Source organism: Sprattus sprattus, assembly GCF_963457725.1.
Source record: "Sprattus sprattus genome assembly, chromosome: 17".
NCBI lineage: Eukaryota > Metazoa > Chordata > Actinopteri > Clupeiformes > Clupeidae > Sprattus > Sprattus sprattus.
In genome coordinates this window covers 27,671,362-27,684,463 of record NC_137915.1, presented here as the reverse complement: position 1 = coordinate 27,684,463, position 13,102 = coordinate 27,671,362, and the positions used below count along the sequence as shown (strand labels likewise).

Genomic DNA, 13,102 nt, shown 5'->3' with positions numbered 1-13,102 from the left:
ACAATTTCGCTTTTTGTTCTCTTGGTCACACTAAGCAACTTTCACAATCTGCCAATTAATTGTAATAAATAACTGACAAATTCCTTTGTTTATCAGATAAACAAAGGAGATTGTCAGTTATTGTATCATGTCATTGTTATATAGCCTAGTGTTCCCTGCTGTTTAAGAGCCCTGTCATTCCAAGTGTTCATGCCCAAGCTCACACGTAGTAATATCACATTTGGGCAGGATTCAGGTAATATTAAGAGTTTGGTAACACATCAACAGATTGTTGAACATTTAAGGGCGTGTTTTTCCACATTAAGGGCATCATACACATAATGGTGTTGCCAAGTTAACTACATGGGTAAAATGAATAGAACAATAAGTATATTTAAAACTTTCTAAAGGAATTATTGTTTTGTAGTGAGTTATAGCAGTTACATCTATGTGCTGCTCACCCTGACGCATCCCCACAGAGCCAGTAGGACACACCATACATCTCCAACACATACCTACCGTGCTAGTTTATTCACTAAATCATTCGGCCAGCGAACAAACGTAGTTTTGGCAGTGAGCAGGAAAACGTGCTTAAGAGGGGTTTTTTTTTGGGGGGGGGGGGGGGGGATGACCTATGAGAACTCAGCGGCCACGATTGCTGGTGTTCAGAGGGAGGCTGTTGTTTCAAAACAACGCCGTGAACAATATTTATATCTAGACAACAAAACATTTCAATGTGCTGGAGATAAATATCGTTGTTGCGATTTATTGAGCGCAATGGTAATGTTCGGCATATACGGATACAGCAGCCTACGTCAACGAACCTACATTGTTACCACCCACTTGAACCGGAACTATTTCACTAGGGTACTGTCGCCTCTGTAAGCTTGTAAGCCGAGCCCTATATTGACAGCTGACGCTGTTACAATGTTACTTGGGCTATTTTAACACAGCATTTCTCATGTTTTTCGACGGATGAAAAATGTTTCTGGTGCGGTCTTTCATATTGCTGTGGTAGGATTCTGACAGCGACGGTGGCTGTTGCGTTTATCGGCGCGAGCTGCGTCGGTCGGGGGTAATATTTGGTTGATTGGGGTGGGGTGGCCAGTAGCCCCAGCGATTTATTTGATATGTGCCGGTGAATGGATTTATATCACAGCTGTTGCAAATTAGGACCCGAGAAGGGTGCATAAACGCTGTAAGGTATCTTTGCGTTTCCTATTTAGTGCTTGTAAACGTCGTGTTACGCCTCAGCCTGTCCTCGAGCCAGCTGTATCGAAAGGCCAGGAGAAAGCTGGATATTACACTGCGTAGCGCTACCATCATCATTAGCCTCTGCAAGGAAACCTAATCATGGGGAATACGACCTCTTGCTGCGTATCGTCCAGCCCGAAGCTTAGGAGAAATGCGCACTCGAGGCTGGAGCCGTACCACCCGGAGCCGGAGCTTCCTCGGGACGACACTGGGGGCAATCTTCAACACATCAGCGACAGGGAGAACATTGACGGTAGGATGTCACACCTTGGGAAAAAAAACCTCCACTTCCTTTTGTGATAAAAATGTAGCCTAACCCAAAGGTTGCTATGACATTTTGTAATAAAACTGCCTCCCAGATAAAAAAAAAAAAATGTATTATATATATAAATTAGCAACTGAATTACACGCATCTATGAATTGGACGTGGTCACTGTTATACTAGCAAGGCTCTAGATAACACAGCATTTGGAAACATTGCATTGTGGTTCAGCTGCTTCTTCAAAGAATAATCAACATGTTTCAAGCCTATATAACAAAAGTGCCGAAACACATGGTCTTCAAAAGTCTTTACTATAGACCTGCAGTCTTAATATACAATAGAAACTGATGGGTCTAATTCTCAACCACAGCTCACGCATAATTCAACCTAGGCCACTGCTTTCTATTGGGTTAATAGGCTTTGTGCAGCTACTTCAGAAGTTTTAGATATGTAGTAACATAAAGCTAACTTTCTGGTCAGTTTGCAGTAACTATTTTGAGTAAGCATGTCAGTCTGCCGTTTTCCTCCCCACATAGCTCTCTTACACACTTCTAACTTTTGTCAGTGATGGTCCGAGTTGACAGCTGTGGAAAAGATCTGACTGGTATTAAACCATTTCAGACTTGCCTCTGTGCAGTGCTGAATGTAGGCCTATTTACTCAAGTGGATTCATTGCTCAGCTAGTGTAGAATTTTTGGGATTTCTTATTTCTAAGGGGTAGGCAAGTAAGCATGATGTAATATAATTCTTTGCAAAGCATCAGAAAGGCATGCCAAATAACAAACATGCCTTGGTAAAATCTGTAGAATGTAGGCTAATAATCCCAAATTCAATAGGGTATATCTATGTCTTGGTATAGTTGGCGCATTCCCTCCTTTCTCAAATGTATGCATTGTAGTCGGTAGCTGGTCTGTTGGGTGTATGCCAAGACTGAGAAAGAAAGGTCTTGTGTGTGTCTTCTGTGCATGTATTTTCTGTTCACTTGTTTGAGTGATAGGATGCCCACCCTCAACATAAACACTGGTGTTTTTTTGACACGCCACTGTATATATATTTGAGCCTCTAATGGGCCCTAGATTCCCATATAACTTTATTAGCTGGTTTCTTATCATGTAGGTTGTTTTTGTTTTGTGGTTGTCATTGCCACCTCTAGTTGGCAATTTCATGTCTAAAAGTGGAGCCAGAAGCAAGGAGATTTAGATTTGAATGGAGCATGTGATTGCAGAGAAACAAAATAGTTGGTAGCTTTAATGAGTGTTTCTGCAGTAGGTCTGTCTCCTTTGCAGTAGGTCTGTCTCCTTAGTCTCCAATGTGAGTATGGGGTGTGGTTGGATACGGTGCCCCCTTAAAGCACTGCTTTAGCTGTCTGTTTGTATGTGTCTGTATGAGTATCTCTGTCTGCGGGTGGATGGACTGAGGGTGATCAGCACCCTCTGAAGGGTCTGTACCAGTCTGATGAGGACAGAAAGGATCCCTGTTTATAAATTAGACTGATTTAAACGTGGCACTGTGAGCAAGGCAGGCTCAACATGTGAGTCATTGTTAGAGAATGGTCTATTCATCAAGAAGGGGCTGTAAGAGGAAGAGTGCCTCTGTTTTTACTATACGCTGTTGAATTAATATAGCATCTTCAGCTTTCTCAGTCAGATGACTGGATCAGGAAAGGGTGTTTTGATTGTTTGTTCTTAAGTTGAAAAAAAGGCTGTGTTGTGCTGATAGAGTGTGAAGCCTAAGCTCCCAAGAAGTGTCTTTCTTCTAAAAGAATAAATTAGTGGCATCATAGGGCATTAGTGTCTCCTATGTCTGTGAACATTTCCCAGTAAAAGTCATGAGCATGAACAATGTTGGCTCTGTTAGCTTAAACAAAGAAGCTATAGTTAAAATATGAATATTGGGGATGCATTTGTGTGTGAGTGTCCTTTTGTCTGTCTCTATGTTTCTCCCCCCTTACCCTTCTGCTAACCCTCCCGGATCATGCTTTTGCATCTACCATCTCCTCCAAGGTAGTGCAAAAGAGGCATATTCTCAAGCTCTCCTGGCAGAGTGCACAAATGTAACCTTAAATAGGCAGGAAAGTCCCTGGTTTCCTGTGCACTACAGACTTGATCTTGATGAATTGGGTCAGATGTGAGTTGCCCACATGTCATGGTAGCATAACAAGGATCAACTCTGAATGAACATTAAAAGTAACAGTTTAAAAATGACTTGGATAAATGATGAGAGCGCACAGTAAAAGCTCAGTTTGGGGTGACACATTGGAGTAATGGTTGCAAGATATTCATGTCTACATTACACGTTTTTTGTTGTTGTTGTTGACTATGGCCTATGTTTTGTGGTAGAAATACTGGGTTTTGCTCTGATTTAGTTTTGTCTTCCTCAGACAGTATCTCAGGTTTTTGCATGACTTCTTGGTAGTTTTCCTTGGGTAGTGATATGTTTATGTTTGTATGTATTTTTATGTGCATATTTTAGGTATGGATTTGCAAGTAGGACTGAGTTTTGCGCTTGTCCGGGGTTGGCTTGCAGCACGTATAACAGCTAACGAGATGGCGCCTTTGCATTCTGTGGTTAGATAGCTGGGAATTGGCATGCTCTTTCGCATGCTATAACTCTTAACAAGCTAACGTAATCTATTTGACACGAATCTGGAAAGCCGACAGTGAACACAGCGAGGGTTTGACAAATGATAGTTTGTTACGTTACAGTCTGCTAAGTTATAGTTAACGTTTCGTTGTGGTGATGACAAGGTAACTTAAAAAACGTATGTACTCAAGCAACTGCAAATTAGCTAACATAGCACAGCTAGCAAGCAAGCTGTTAGCCAGATAAGTGATCCGTTTTTGTGTGTAAACATCTGCTTATGTAGCCTTTTCGGACACGACAGAACACTTCAGTTAATAGGTCACGGGCATTTGTCACTGTCATTGAGGCCGTAATAAGCATTCGACAAGCTAGCTAGCCAGCTCTCGCTAGCGAACTAACGAGGCCTTAGAACAACACATACTTTTCTGTCAAAGCATCTGCTCCAACCTTATGAAATAAAAAAAAATAGTGGAAATCTTTTCAGTTGAGTGGTTACACTTAAGAACTTCGTTAAATGCCCAGTCACTAACACTAAGCCTTTAACTTGCCCTTGTATGCTAGCAAGCCAAGGTACGTCTCCGATGTATTTGATATTCTGATTGTGCTCTGAATCGTCTGAGTTTCTGTCATTGAAACATCCTGAATGCTTAAAACGTTTGACTAAACACCAACAGCCTTTTGTATAACACTGGTAAACGGCTGACTCATATAATTAGTTTGTTCCGGATGAAAATGCGAACATATTCTTCTTCTTTTTAAAATGCGAACATCTTTACTGAGATTCCTATAAGAAACATGCAACTGCTGGTCATTTTACAGCGCATAAGATGGTTTACCGATGTTGCTATGTCGTTAATAAAATCTCTCGGCAAATAACTGAGTCGGAGAAATATCTTAATGAAGGAAAAGGGGTTTGTACAGAATTCCATCCCTCCTTTATCTGACTTCTGGACTACACTACCCAGAAACCCCACCGACAACAATACTTGAACATAGGTGGCCCAAAATACAGACAGACTTGAAAATTATGAAAGGAAATGGTGAATTTGGAAGTATGAAATGGAAATGATCAAGACAGCAAAGGGAAGCCCAAACCAATTTTGAATTTGATATGCTGTTCATTAGTGTTCTTTAAACATTAAACTAAAAATTAAGCTTAAGTGGCACATGTAATGGGATCATGTGTGAAGTGTTAACATGTAGTAATATTTCTGTTGTTTTATTTATCTACAGAATACATCCATGCACACACAAAGTTTGTGTCATTAAATCTAGAAGAATAGATAAATGCATGTCTTATCTTATGTCTTAATATAAGCTGTGCTGTTGAGACACAAAGGATGACAATGGTTATGCTATTCGGCAGATGCTTTTGTTCAAAGTGACCTACAGAACAAACTTGAAAAAAAAAAATGAACAACAACCAAAGCATTAAGCATACAACAATATGCTTATCACAGTATTTGTATCAGAACATATTAAAATGAACAATAACCATAATATAAAATTGTAGGGCTTTGAACAAGTACATTAGAATGACGGATGAGTTATAAAGCGCTTTGTGATAGCCACGGTATATTGAAAGAGTGACACTTCATCAAATAGCACTAGGTAGGTCATACAGAGGTACCACTAATTTAAATAGTCTTGATTGCCATCTCTTGCTGTGTAGAGAAGGCAAAAACGATAGAAGTTCTTCAGAGAGCCAAGTGGATGAGTTCCTCAATCTTGATGAGGTGCATTTCACACAATGAATGGAGAGCATGGACTCATTTTGAACATTGACTCATTGATATTTTAATAGCAGAGTGTGTGGTCTACCAATGTGTGTCAGTGGGTCATAGTTGTTAGAGAATGGTTTCCATGCGCCTCGTTGGATGATGTGTATTGTTTATCCAACAGGTGGTTAGAGAGTCAAACCTTTCTTTTGTCGGGTGAATTGTAGCATGGATCCACATAAATGCATAGGTTATGGTATGCATCCACAGAAATGCATAGGTTATGGTATGCATCCACAGAAATGCATAGGTTATGGTATGCATCCACAGAAATGCATAGGTTATGGTATGCATCCACAGAAATTGAATTGAATTGAATGCCTTTATTGTCACTGTACTTTGCAATACAATGAAATTGGGAACGCTACTCCACTAGGTGCATAAATATAATAAATAATCATTACAAGACATATAAAATACAATAAAAAAAACAGTAAAAGGAGCAATGACCAGGTAGTGCAACTATTAAAGTGCAAGAAGTGACAGTAAGTGGCTGGGTTTAGCTATGTTTGTTTAGGGAGGCTATTGCGTTTGGGAAGAAGCTATTTTTAAATCTTGTGGTACGGGATTGTATGGACCTATAACGCCTACCAGAAGGTAACAATTGAAACAAGTGGTGGCCGGGATGAGTATTGTCCTTGATGATGTTCTTGGCTCTTGAGAGGGTGCGGCTAAGTGCAATATCTGACGGGGGAGGGAGGGGGCAACCAATGATTTTTTTCTGCAATTTTTATTATTCTTTGTAAAGCTGTTTTGTCTGCTGCAGAACATGCAGCAAACCACACAGAGATGCCGTATGACAGGATGCTCTCGATGATGGATCTGTAAAAGGACACCAGCAGCTTCGTGTTCAAGTTGTTTTTCTTCAGTATCCTGAGGAAGTGAAGGCACTGCTGTGCTTTTTTAATACTTGCTGTGGTGTTAGTTGCCCAAGAGAAACAGTCTGTGATATGGATGCCCAGGAATTTGAATGAGTTTACGCTCTCCACACCCTCACCATTTATGAGGAGAGGTTGGGGGGAGGTGTTGTGTTTTCTGAAGTCAATTATGAGTTCTTTTGTTTTTGTGGTATTTAGGATGAGGTTATTGGCTGAGCACCACTCAGACAGATTCTGAACTTCCTGTCTGTAGGCGGACCTGTCCCCGCCCGTTATAAGTCCGACCACAGTGGTGTCATCTGCAAACTTTATGATGGAGTTAGGCTATATGCACACGGAGCCTAGTTTCACTGAATCTGGTTCATTTTTCACACCTATCGAATCTTTTAATTTCGTAAAGACAGAGCCTGGTAACGAGAGATTTGCGTAAAAACGGAGCCACCAGATTGTGTTGAACGGGCTGTAGTACATACCTCACGCCTGTGGGTGGCGCTTTATTTACACAACTGAAAAAACGTGAAAAACCTAGAAGAAGAGACTAAAAAGCACGAGGATAAACACATTACACAAGACATTCAAGCTCCAATTAACAACATTACATTATGATGGTTAATAAAATCAGTGGTTAGACTAAAGGATATGCAAAAATGAATTATTTTTTCTATTGATAATAAAGAGTTTGGAACAGTACAACATGACCTGTCTGTCATCCCATTTCCCATGATGCTTTGCTCCGTTCATTTTACATACATTTAAGAATAAAAAAGCAAATTAAATCGCTGGCCAATTTATATTTGTGGTCATGAAAGTTATGTTACGTCTGAATAAGAAGAATTAGATCAAGATAGGAGGCTAATCAAAAATCAGAAGGCTGGGTTAATGTTAGTGAATTCGAGGCCCACCACGAGTGAGATTTTGAGGGAGAACAAGTTATATATAAAGTGGTTGGAGATCGCGAATCGATCACGTGGGGCAATGACGTCATCAGGTTGCGTGAAACCGTGCAGACGAACACCAGCCCCCGTACCGATTCAAATCTACTCACTTTCTACCCCAGACTTCGATCGTTGCGGATACCGTGTGCGGATAGAGAGTGTTCGTCTTTATGATAGGGCTATCTGTATTATGAACAGATCGGACGCAAACAAACTAGACTTCGTATAAACAGCACATTAGTGGGGAATGTTGGTAGACAGTCAAAGGTGTATAGTGAATAGAGGAGAGGACTCAGCACACAGCCCTGAGGTGAGCCGGTGCTAAGTGTGATGGTGGAGGAGAGGTGGGGGCCAATTCTAACAGTCTTTGGGCGGTTTGACAAAAAGTAGGCCTATTTTATCCAGCTGCAGGTAGGTGGGGGTAGTCCGAGGGTCAGCAGTTTGTTGATCAGGATGTCGGGGATGATTGTGTTAAAGGCGGAGCTATAATCCACAAAAAGCATCCTTACATAACTGTCTCTCGATTCAAGATGGTTGAGGGCAGCATGGAGGGTAGTGGATAGGGCATCATCTGTGGATCTATTAGCCCTGTATGCAAACTGATGATTGTCCAAATGCATAGGTTATGGTATGCATCCACATAAATGCATAGGTTATGGTATGCGTCCACATAAATGCATAAGTTATGGTGTGCATCCACATAAATGTATAGGTTATGGTGTGCAATGGCTGACCGCTGCTACAGCGAAATCACATTCACATTATCCTGTGAAAGAGCATCTGTAGTTGATAAATAATTGGCGACAATAGTTGCCCCATGTTCATTGAGAAAAGTAAATATTTAGCTTTTTTGGACAGAGTGGTAGTGTTTTAATGGTGTTGACTGGGCTTTTGATAAAGTGGTGTGTGCTATTCAGTTATCTGATAGCAAGCCATTGATGCATTGAATACTCTGTGCCAGATGAGATTAAGAAAAACTGATTCCAACCAACTAACCTTCAACTCCTGGCATATGATTGTTGACCTCTGTCTGTAGAACCACTGTGTGTTTGTGATTTGTATGATGTCTTGGGCCTCTCTCTCTCCTTTTTTTTTTTCTCTCTCTCTCTCTCTTTGGCCTCTCTATTTCTGTGGGTGTATATGTGTGTGGCTGAGAGGAAGTCAGTCATGCGAATTGCTGGCTGGGGATACTGAACGGCTTCTGTACTGCCCTCCTCTCCTGCTCCTCTCTTCCTCCTGACTCCCGAACCTCCCTCTAGCCATATTTAACCTCATTCCAGACTGGTTCACAGGCCCCACCCCCACTAAGTCCTTTTGCAGGCCAGCTAACCCAGCACAGCCCCTACAGTATCTCCCCTTAACCCAGGTTCACCATACTTCACTCTGTTTGGAGTGGGCACAGACACAACATGAAGTCAGATGGTGAAAGGGGCTAATAATGAAGCATTCTGTCACCAATAAACATTTATTTCGTAGTAAGTGTGTTACAGTCGCAATGCCATACAAACACGAGGTTGACAGAAGAGCAACAAATTAAAGAATTGACTTGAACAAAATGTAGGTGATGTTAAATTAGCTGGGTTTGTTGTGAGCAGCAGCATAATGAGGTGTTATTGTTACAAATGTGTACAACATGCAAAACTAGAGTTGGGTTGGAACTAGGGTTGGGTAATATGGGCCAAAATTCTTATCCTGCTATTTTTAGCCTGATTATCCTTATATCTGTATTTTCTAAGACTTTGGCCAAATGTTCATTTGTAAGTCAAAGCCACATGTGAGATCTCACAAGCACTTTTATTTAAACAGACTAAGATAAAAAATAAAATGCAAAGACAGGGTTTCGTTCTCTGTTTGAAAATGTACAGATGCAAAACACGTGAATAAAAAATTTAAGTAAAATAAGAGAATCTGATAATTTTCCCTCAGTTGTTTTCAACGGCAATAATACACTTATTAAATTCTAGAACATTGCTGCTGATTCTTGGGTATTTGGAGGGGGAAAAAACAGGGAATATTTAAATACTTAAATAAAGAATATCTAGGATTATCTAAGAATAGGAATATCTAAGATTGCACTTAAATCGGATGTCGATTTAGATCTTTTTTTATGGTATGACCCTAATTGACAATTGTTTTTAAGCATTTACATTATATGCGTAATGATTAACAATCTGTTCTTGGGAAAATAAACGTTTAATGTGCTCAAGTGTGAGGAGCATGCCTAGCCTGTAAACGCTCTCATGAGAGAGCAAGACAATGGCCGAATCTCGATTCTTCCCCTTGCCCCTTTTGCTTTGTCTTTGTCTTTGTCTTAACCCTAGCACTTGCAAGTGTAAGGGCCAAGGGCTGAAAACTTTCCCCTATGAAATGAGACGCCACTCGGTTTCGGGTACGTCACTTGGCGTCGCTGGATAATACAGGATGGTACATGTAAAGCACAGGTCGATGTCTTCAAACAAGTGCTGTCATTCACAGATATCAAACGGAGTTCGCGGATAAGTTATCTGTAGACATGCGTGACTGTATGAGCTATGAAACTAGCGATTTAAAAAAAGTTTCAATTATGGTTGCAAATATATATATACGACTGTATAGAGCACAAAACTAGACTGTCGTAATTGTTTTGTGTACATGTAAAGCACAGATCGAGGCCTCCAAAGCAAGTGCTGTCATTCACAGATATCAAACGTAATTCGTGGATAACAAAGTTATCTGTACACATGCATGGAGTCAGGCTAGTCCTAGCAAGCTACCATATAATCCAATTAAGTGGTGGCATACGCGCTAATTGTAACCTAAAACTACCGTTTGAAAGCTTCAGTTAAGACCTACAATACTATGCATTAGGGCTGTAACGATACACCAACTCACGATTCGATTCGTATCACGATTCTTGACCCACGGTTCGATACACCCCACGATATTATTATTATTATTATTATTTTTTTTTTTTACCTCGCGATTTTTCAAATATATTTTCTAATTCACATTAGAATAAGTATGAGCTTTAAAAAAAATTAAGAAACAATTTATAACCAAATATTGAGGTTTTTATTACTCAAAGCAATGCTGTTGAAAAACAACAAACTTCTGAAAAAGTAGGCTTGAACATAGCCTAAAAATATGAGGGAAACAACACATACCGTAAATCCTCAAATAAAGGCTGGGATTCAATTAGAAGCCGGGCTTCAGATAGTAGCCGGGGTCGTGGTCCATACGGACAAATAAAGGCCGGGCCCCGAATACTTGCCGGGGGTAAAATAAAGTAGCCTACTGGTATATTACTGTAGCCTACCAGCATCAGTCCGTCGGCTCAAAGTAGCATCACAATTGAATTGAATGCATTTCAGAAATACATGTTCTCCTCATGTCTAATATTATATTATATAATATTGTTGGCTAATCTCATGGGCTGTTTGCAATAAAAAAAGAAATTTCCCCACGTAGGACTACTAGGCGAATGTTTAGCCTAAATGCACGTATCGTATAGCCTACTGTTGTTTATCTGTAACGTTTTAGTTGGCTAGGTTACTTTTTCCAGAAGGGATCATAAAGCAGTAGTACACTTACGTAACTTTGATATTAAATTCAAAGAGATGGTGTATGCTAAAGAACATTCGGGAGAAAAAGCAGCAAAGAAGTTTGACATTGACCCGAGACGAATGCGATAGGCAACGACTAGCAGGTGGAGGTAGAAAGAAAGTTAGGCTGGATATCAAACCAGTTCGTTGAATAAATGTTTTCAGTCCGCGATAAGCATAATAGAGTGTCTAGAAAAATGATTAAATTCAAGGCTTTGGAAGTCTTTTCCTCCGTGACTGACAGTGGAGACCATAACTCCGATGTTTAATTTTTACGTTGACACCCCGACCTAAAGCGCTACGCGATGTGCAGGAAGTGTTGAACGCATATGCAATGAATTATATTAACCTACTGCAATTATGCCCATTATTTAAATAATACAATTCTATAACAGAAGATAAGTAAGAAATAAAGGCCTGCCCCTAATACAAGCCTGCCCCAAATAAAGGCCGGTGCGCTTTCACGTGACCGCTGAGGGCATGTCGCGGTTCTGCCTCCTCGCATCGCGATGCAGGTTCGTGGCCCAGAGTGTCGCGATTTCTCGGTTCGATCCAATATCGTTACAGCCCTACTATGCATAGTTCGTGTATCACATTTCAGATCAAACCGAGTCATTATAAACATATAAAAAGTTGTGTAGATAGCTTTATTCATGTAAAATATTCCTCGCTTCAAGCAGCCATTTTTTAAAAAAAATTCCCGAGCTGGTTTCGCTGTGTGCTCTGGGATAGCCCTTGGAGGAGCAAGGTAGCTCTCCGATCAGCTTAAAAACGAGGGCCGTACACCACTTAATCTTACCCCTTAATCTTGATCAAATTGGGTATTGAGACACCACTAGCTCTCACATGAACGCGCAACTTCAAGGGTAAGGGGAAGTATTGAGATTGGGCCAATCTCTTGACAGTTCCGCCTAGTGAAATACCCTGAAAAAGCTATGTAATCATATCCTTGTGAGATTATGATCTGGCATCAATCGTGTATACCTTCACGTATTCACAGACTAAGCTTAGTAGACAAAGCACCATAACACCAGATTGCTTTTGTTTTGTCCACAGATATTAGGCTAACAATAAACCTATTGCCTACAATAACACCCCTGCAAGTGCCTTGGACGAAACCAGCGATTTATTTCACCATCATACCCTATTTTCCCAACTATAAACCGCACCATATATAAACCACGCTAGCTATGAAATGATAGTTATCTAGCTGATGTTACAGCAGCCTCCATTTAACTTATACAATTATAACAGGAAAAGGCAGAAACCCTCAGGGTACCTGGACATCTTCATATTAACACATGTTCTTATTCACTAATAAACATGAGTCCAGATTAACAGACTCTAGCAGCTGTCAACAGCGGAGAATCTGATAGAAGAGTAAGCGCACTGCAAACACTGGCAGGTTATGTAACATCAAACTATATCTGAATAAACTGTATTGGATCATCCTATAGCTTGTGTGAAAATATGTTGGTACACCTTATAAAGTCAATATACCGGTCAGTCCAAGTTGGAACCACAGTCTCGTGATGGCCTTCAATTTATAGCGCCCTAACAAACTGAGCTTTCGTGTCCGTCTGAAAATGAGGGGAAAAAGGAGAGCAGAAGATGAGGGAAGGTCGACAATGGGCTATTCTTAGCTGACCTGAGATTTGTTGTGTGTTTTGAGAATGGCTGTCTTGAAATAAGGACGTAAAAAGCCTGGCCGCAAGGCCTTATATTCACACATGAAGAGAAACATATAGGTAAATCATGTCACAAAGAAAGATCAATCTGTTTGCTAAGCACAGTCTCCAACCTTATACCTTTACAACCTCACACGTCACAGTCTTTAGCCTCACACCGTCAC

At 40.5% G+C, this 13,102-nt stretch overlaps 1 protein-coding gene across 4 annotated transcripts in view; it reads left to right on the top strand.

Moving 5' to 3' along the window:
* Positions 1-857: 857 nt before the first annotated feature.
* ccny (cyclin Y) overlaps positions 858-13,102 on the top strand; it is a 42,086-nt gene continuing 29,841 nt past the window's right edge. For all 4 annotated transcript variants that reach the window (XM_080855414.1, XM_080855412.1, XM_080855413.1 and 1 more), the window contains exon 1: positions 858-1,486. In XM_080855414.1, the coding sequence (XP_080711540.1) occupies positions 1,333-1,486 (154 nt within the window). In that variant the 5' untranslated portion in view covers positions 858-1,332. The remainder of the gene's footprint in view (positions 1,487-13,102) is intronic.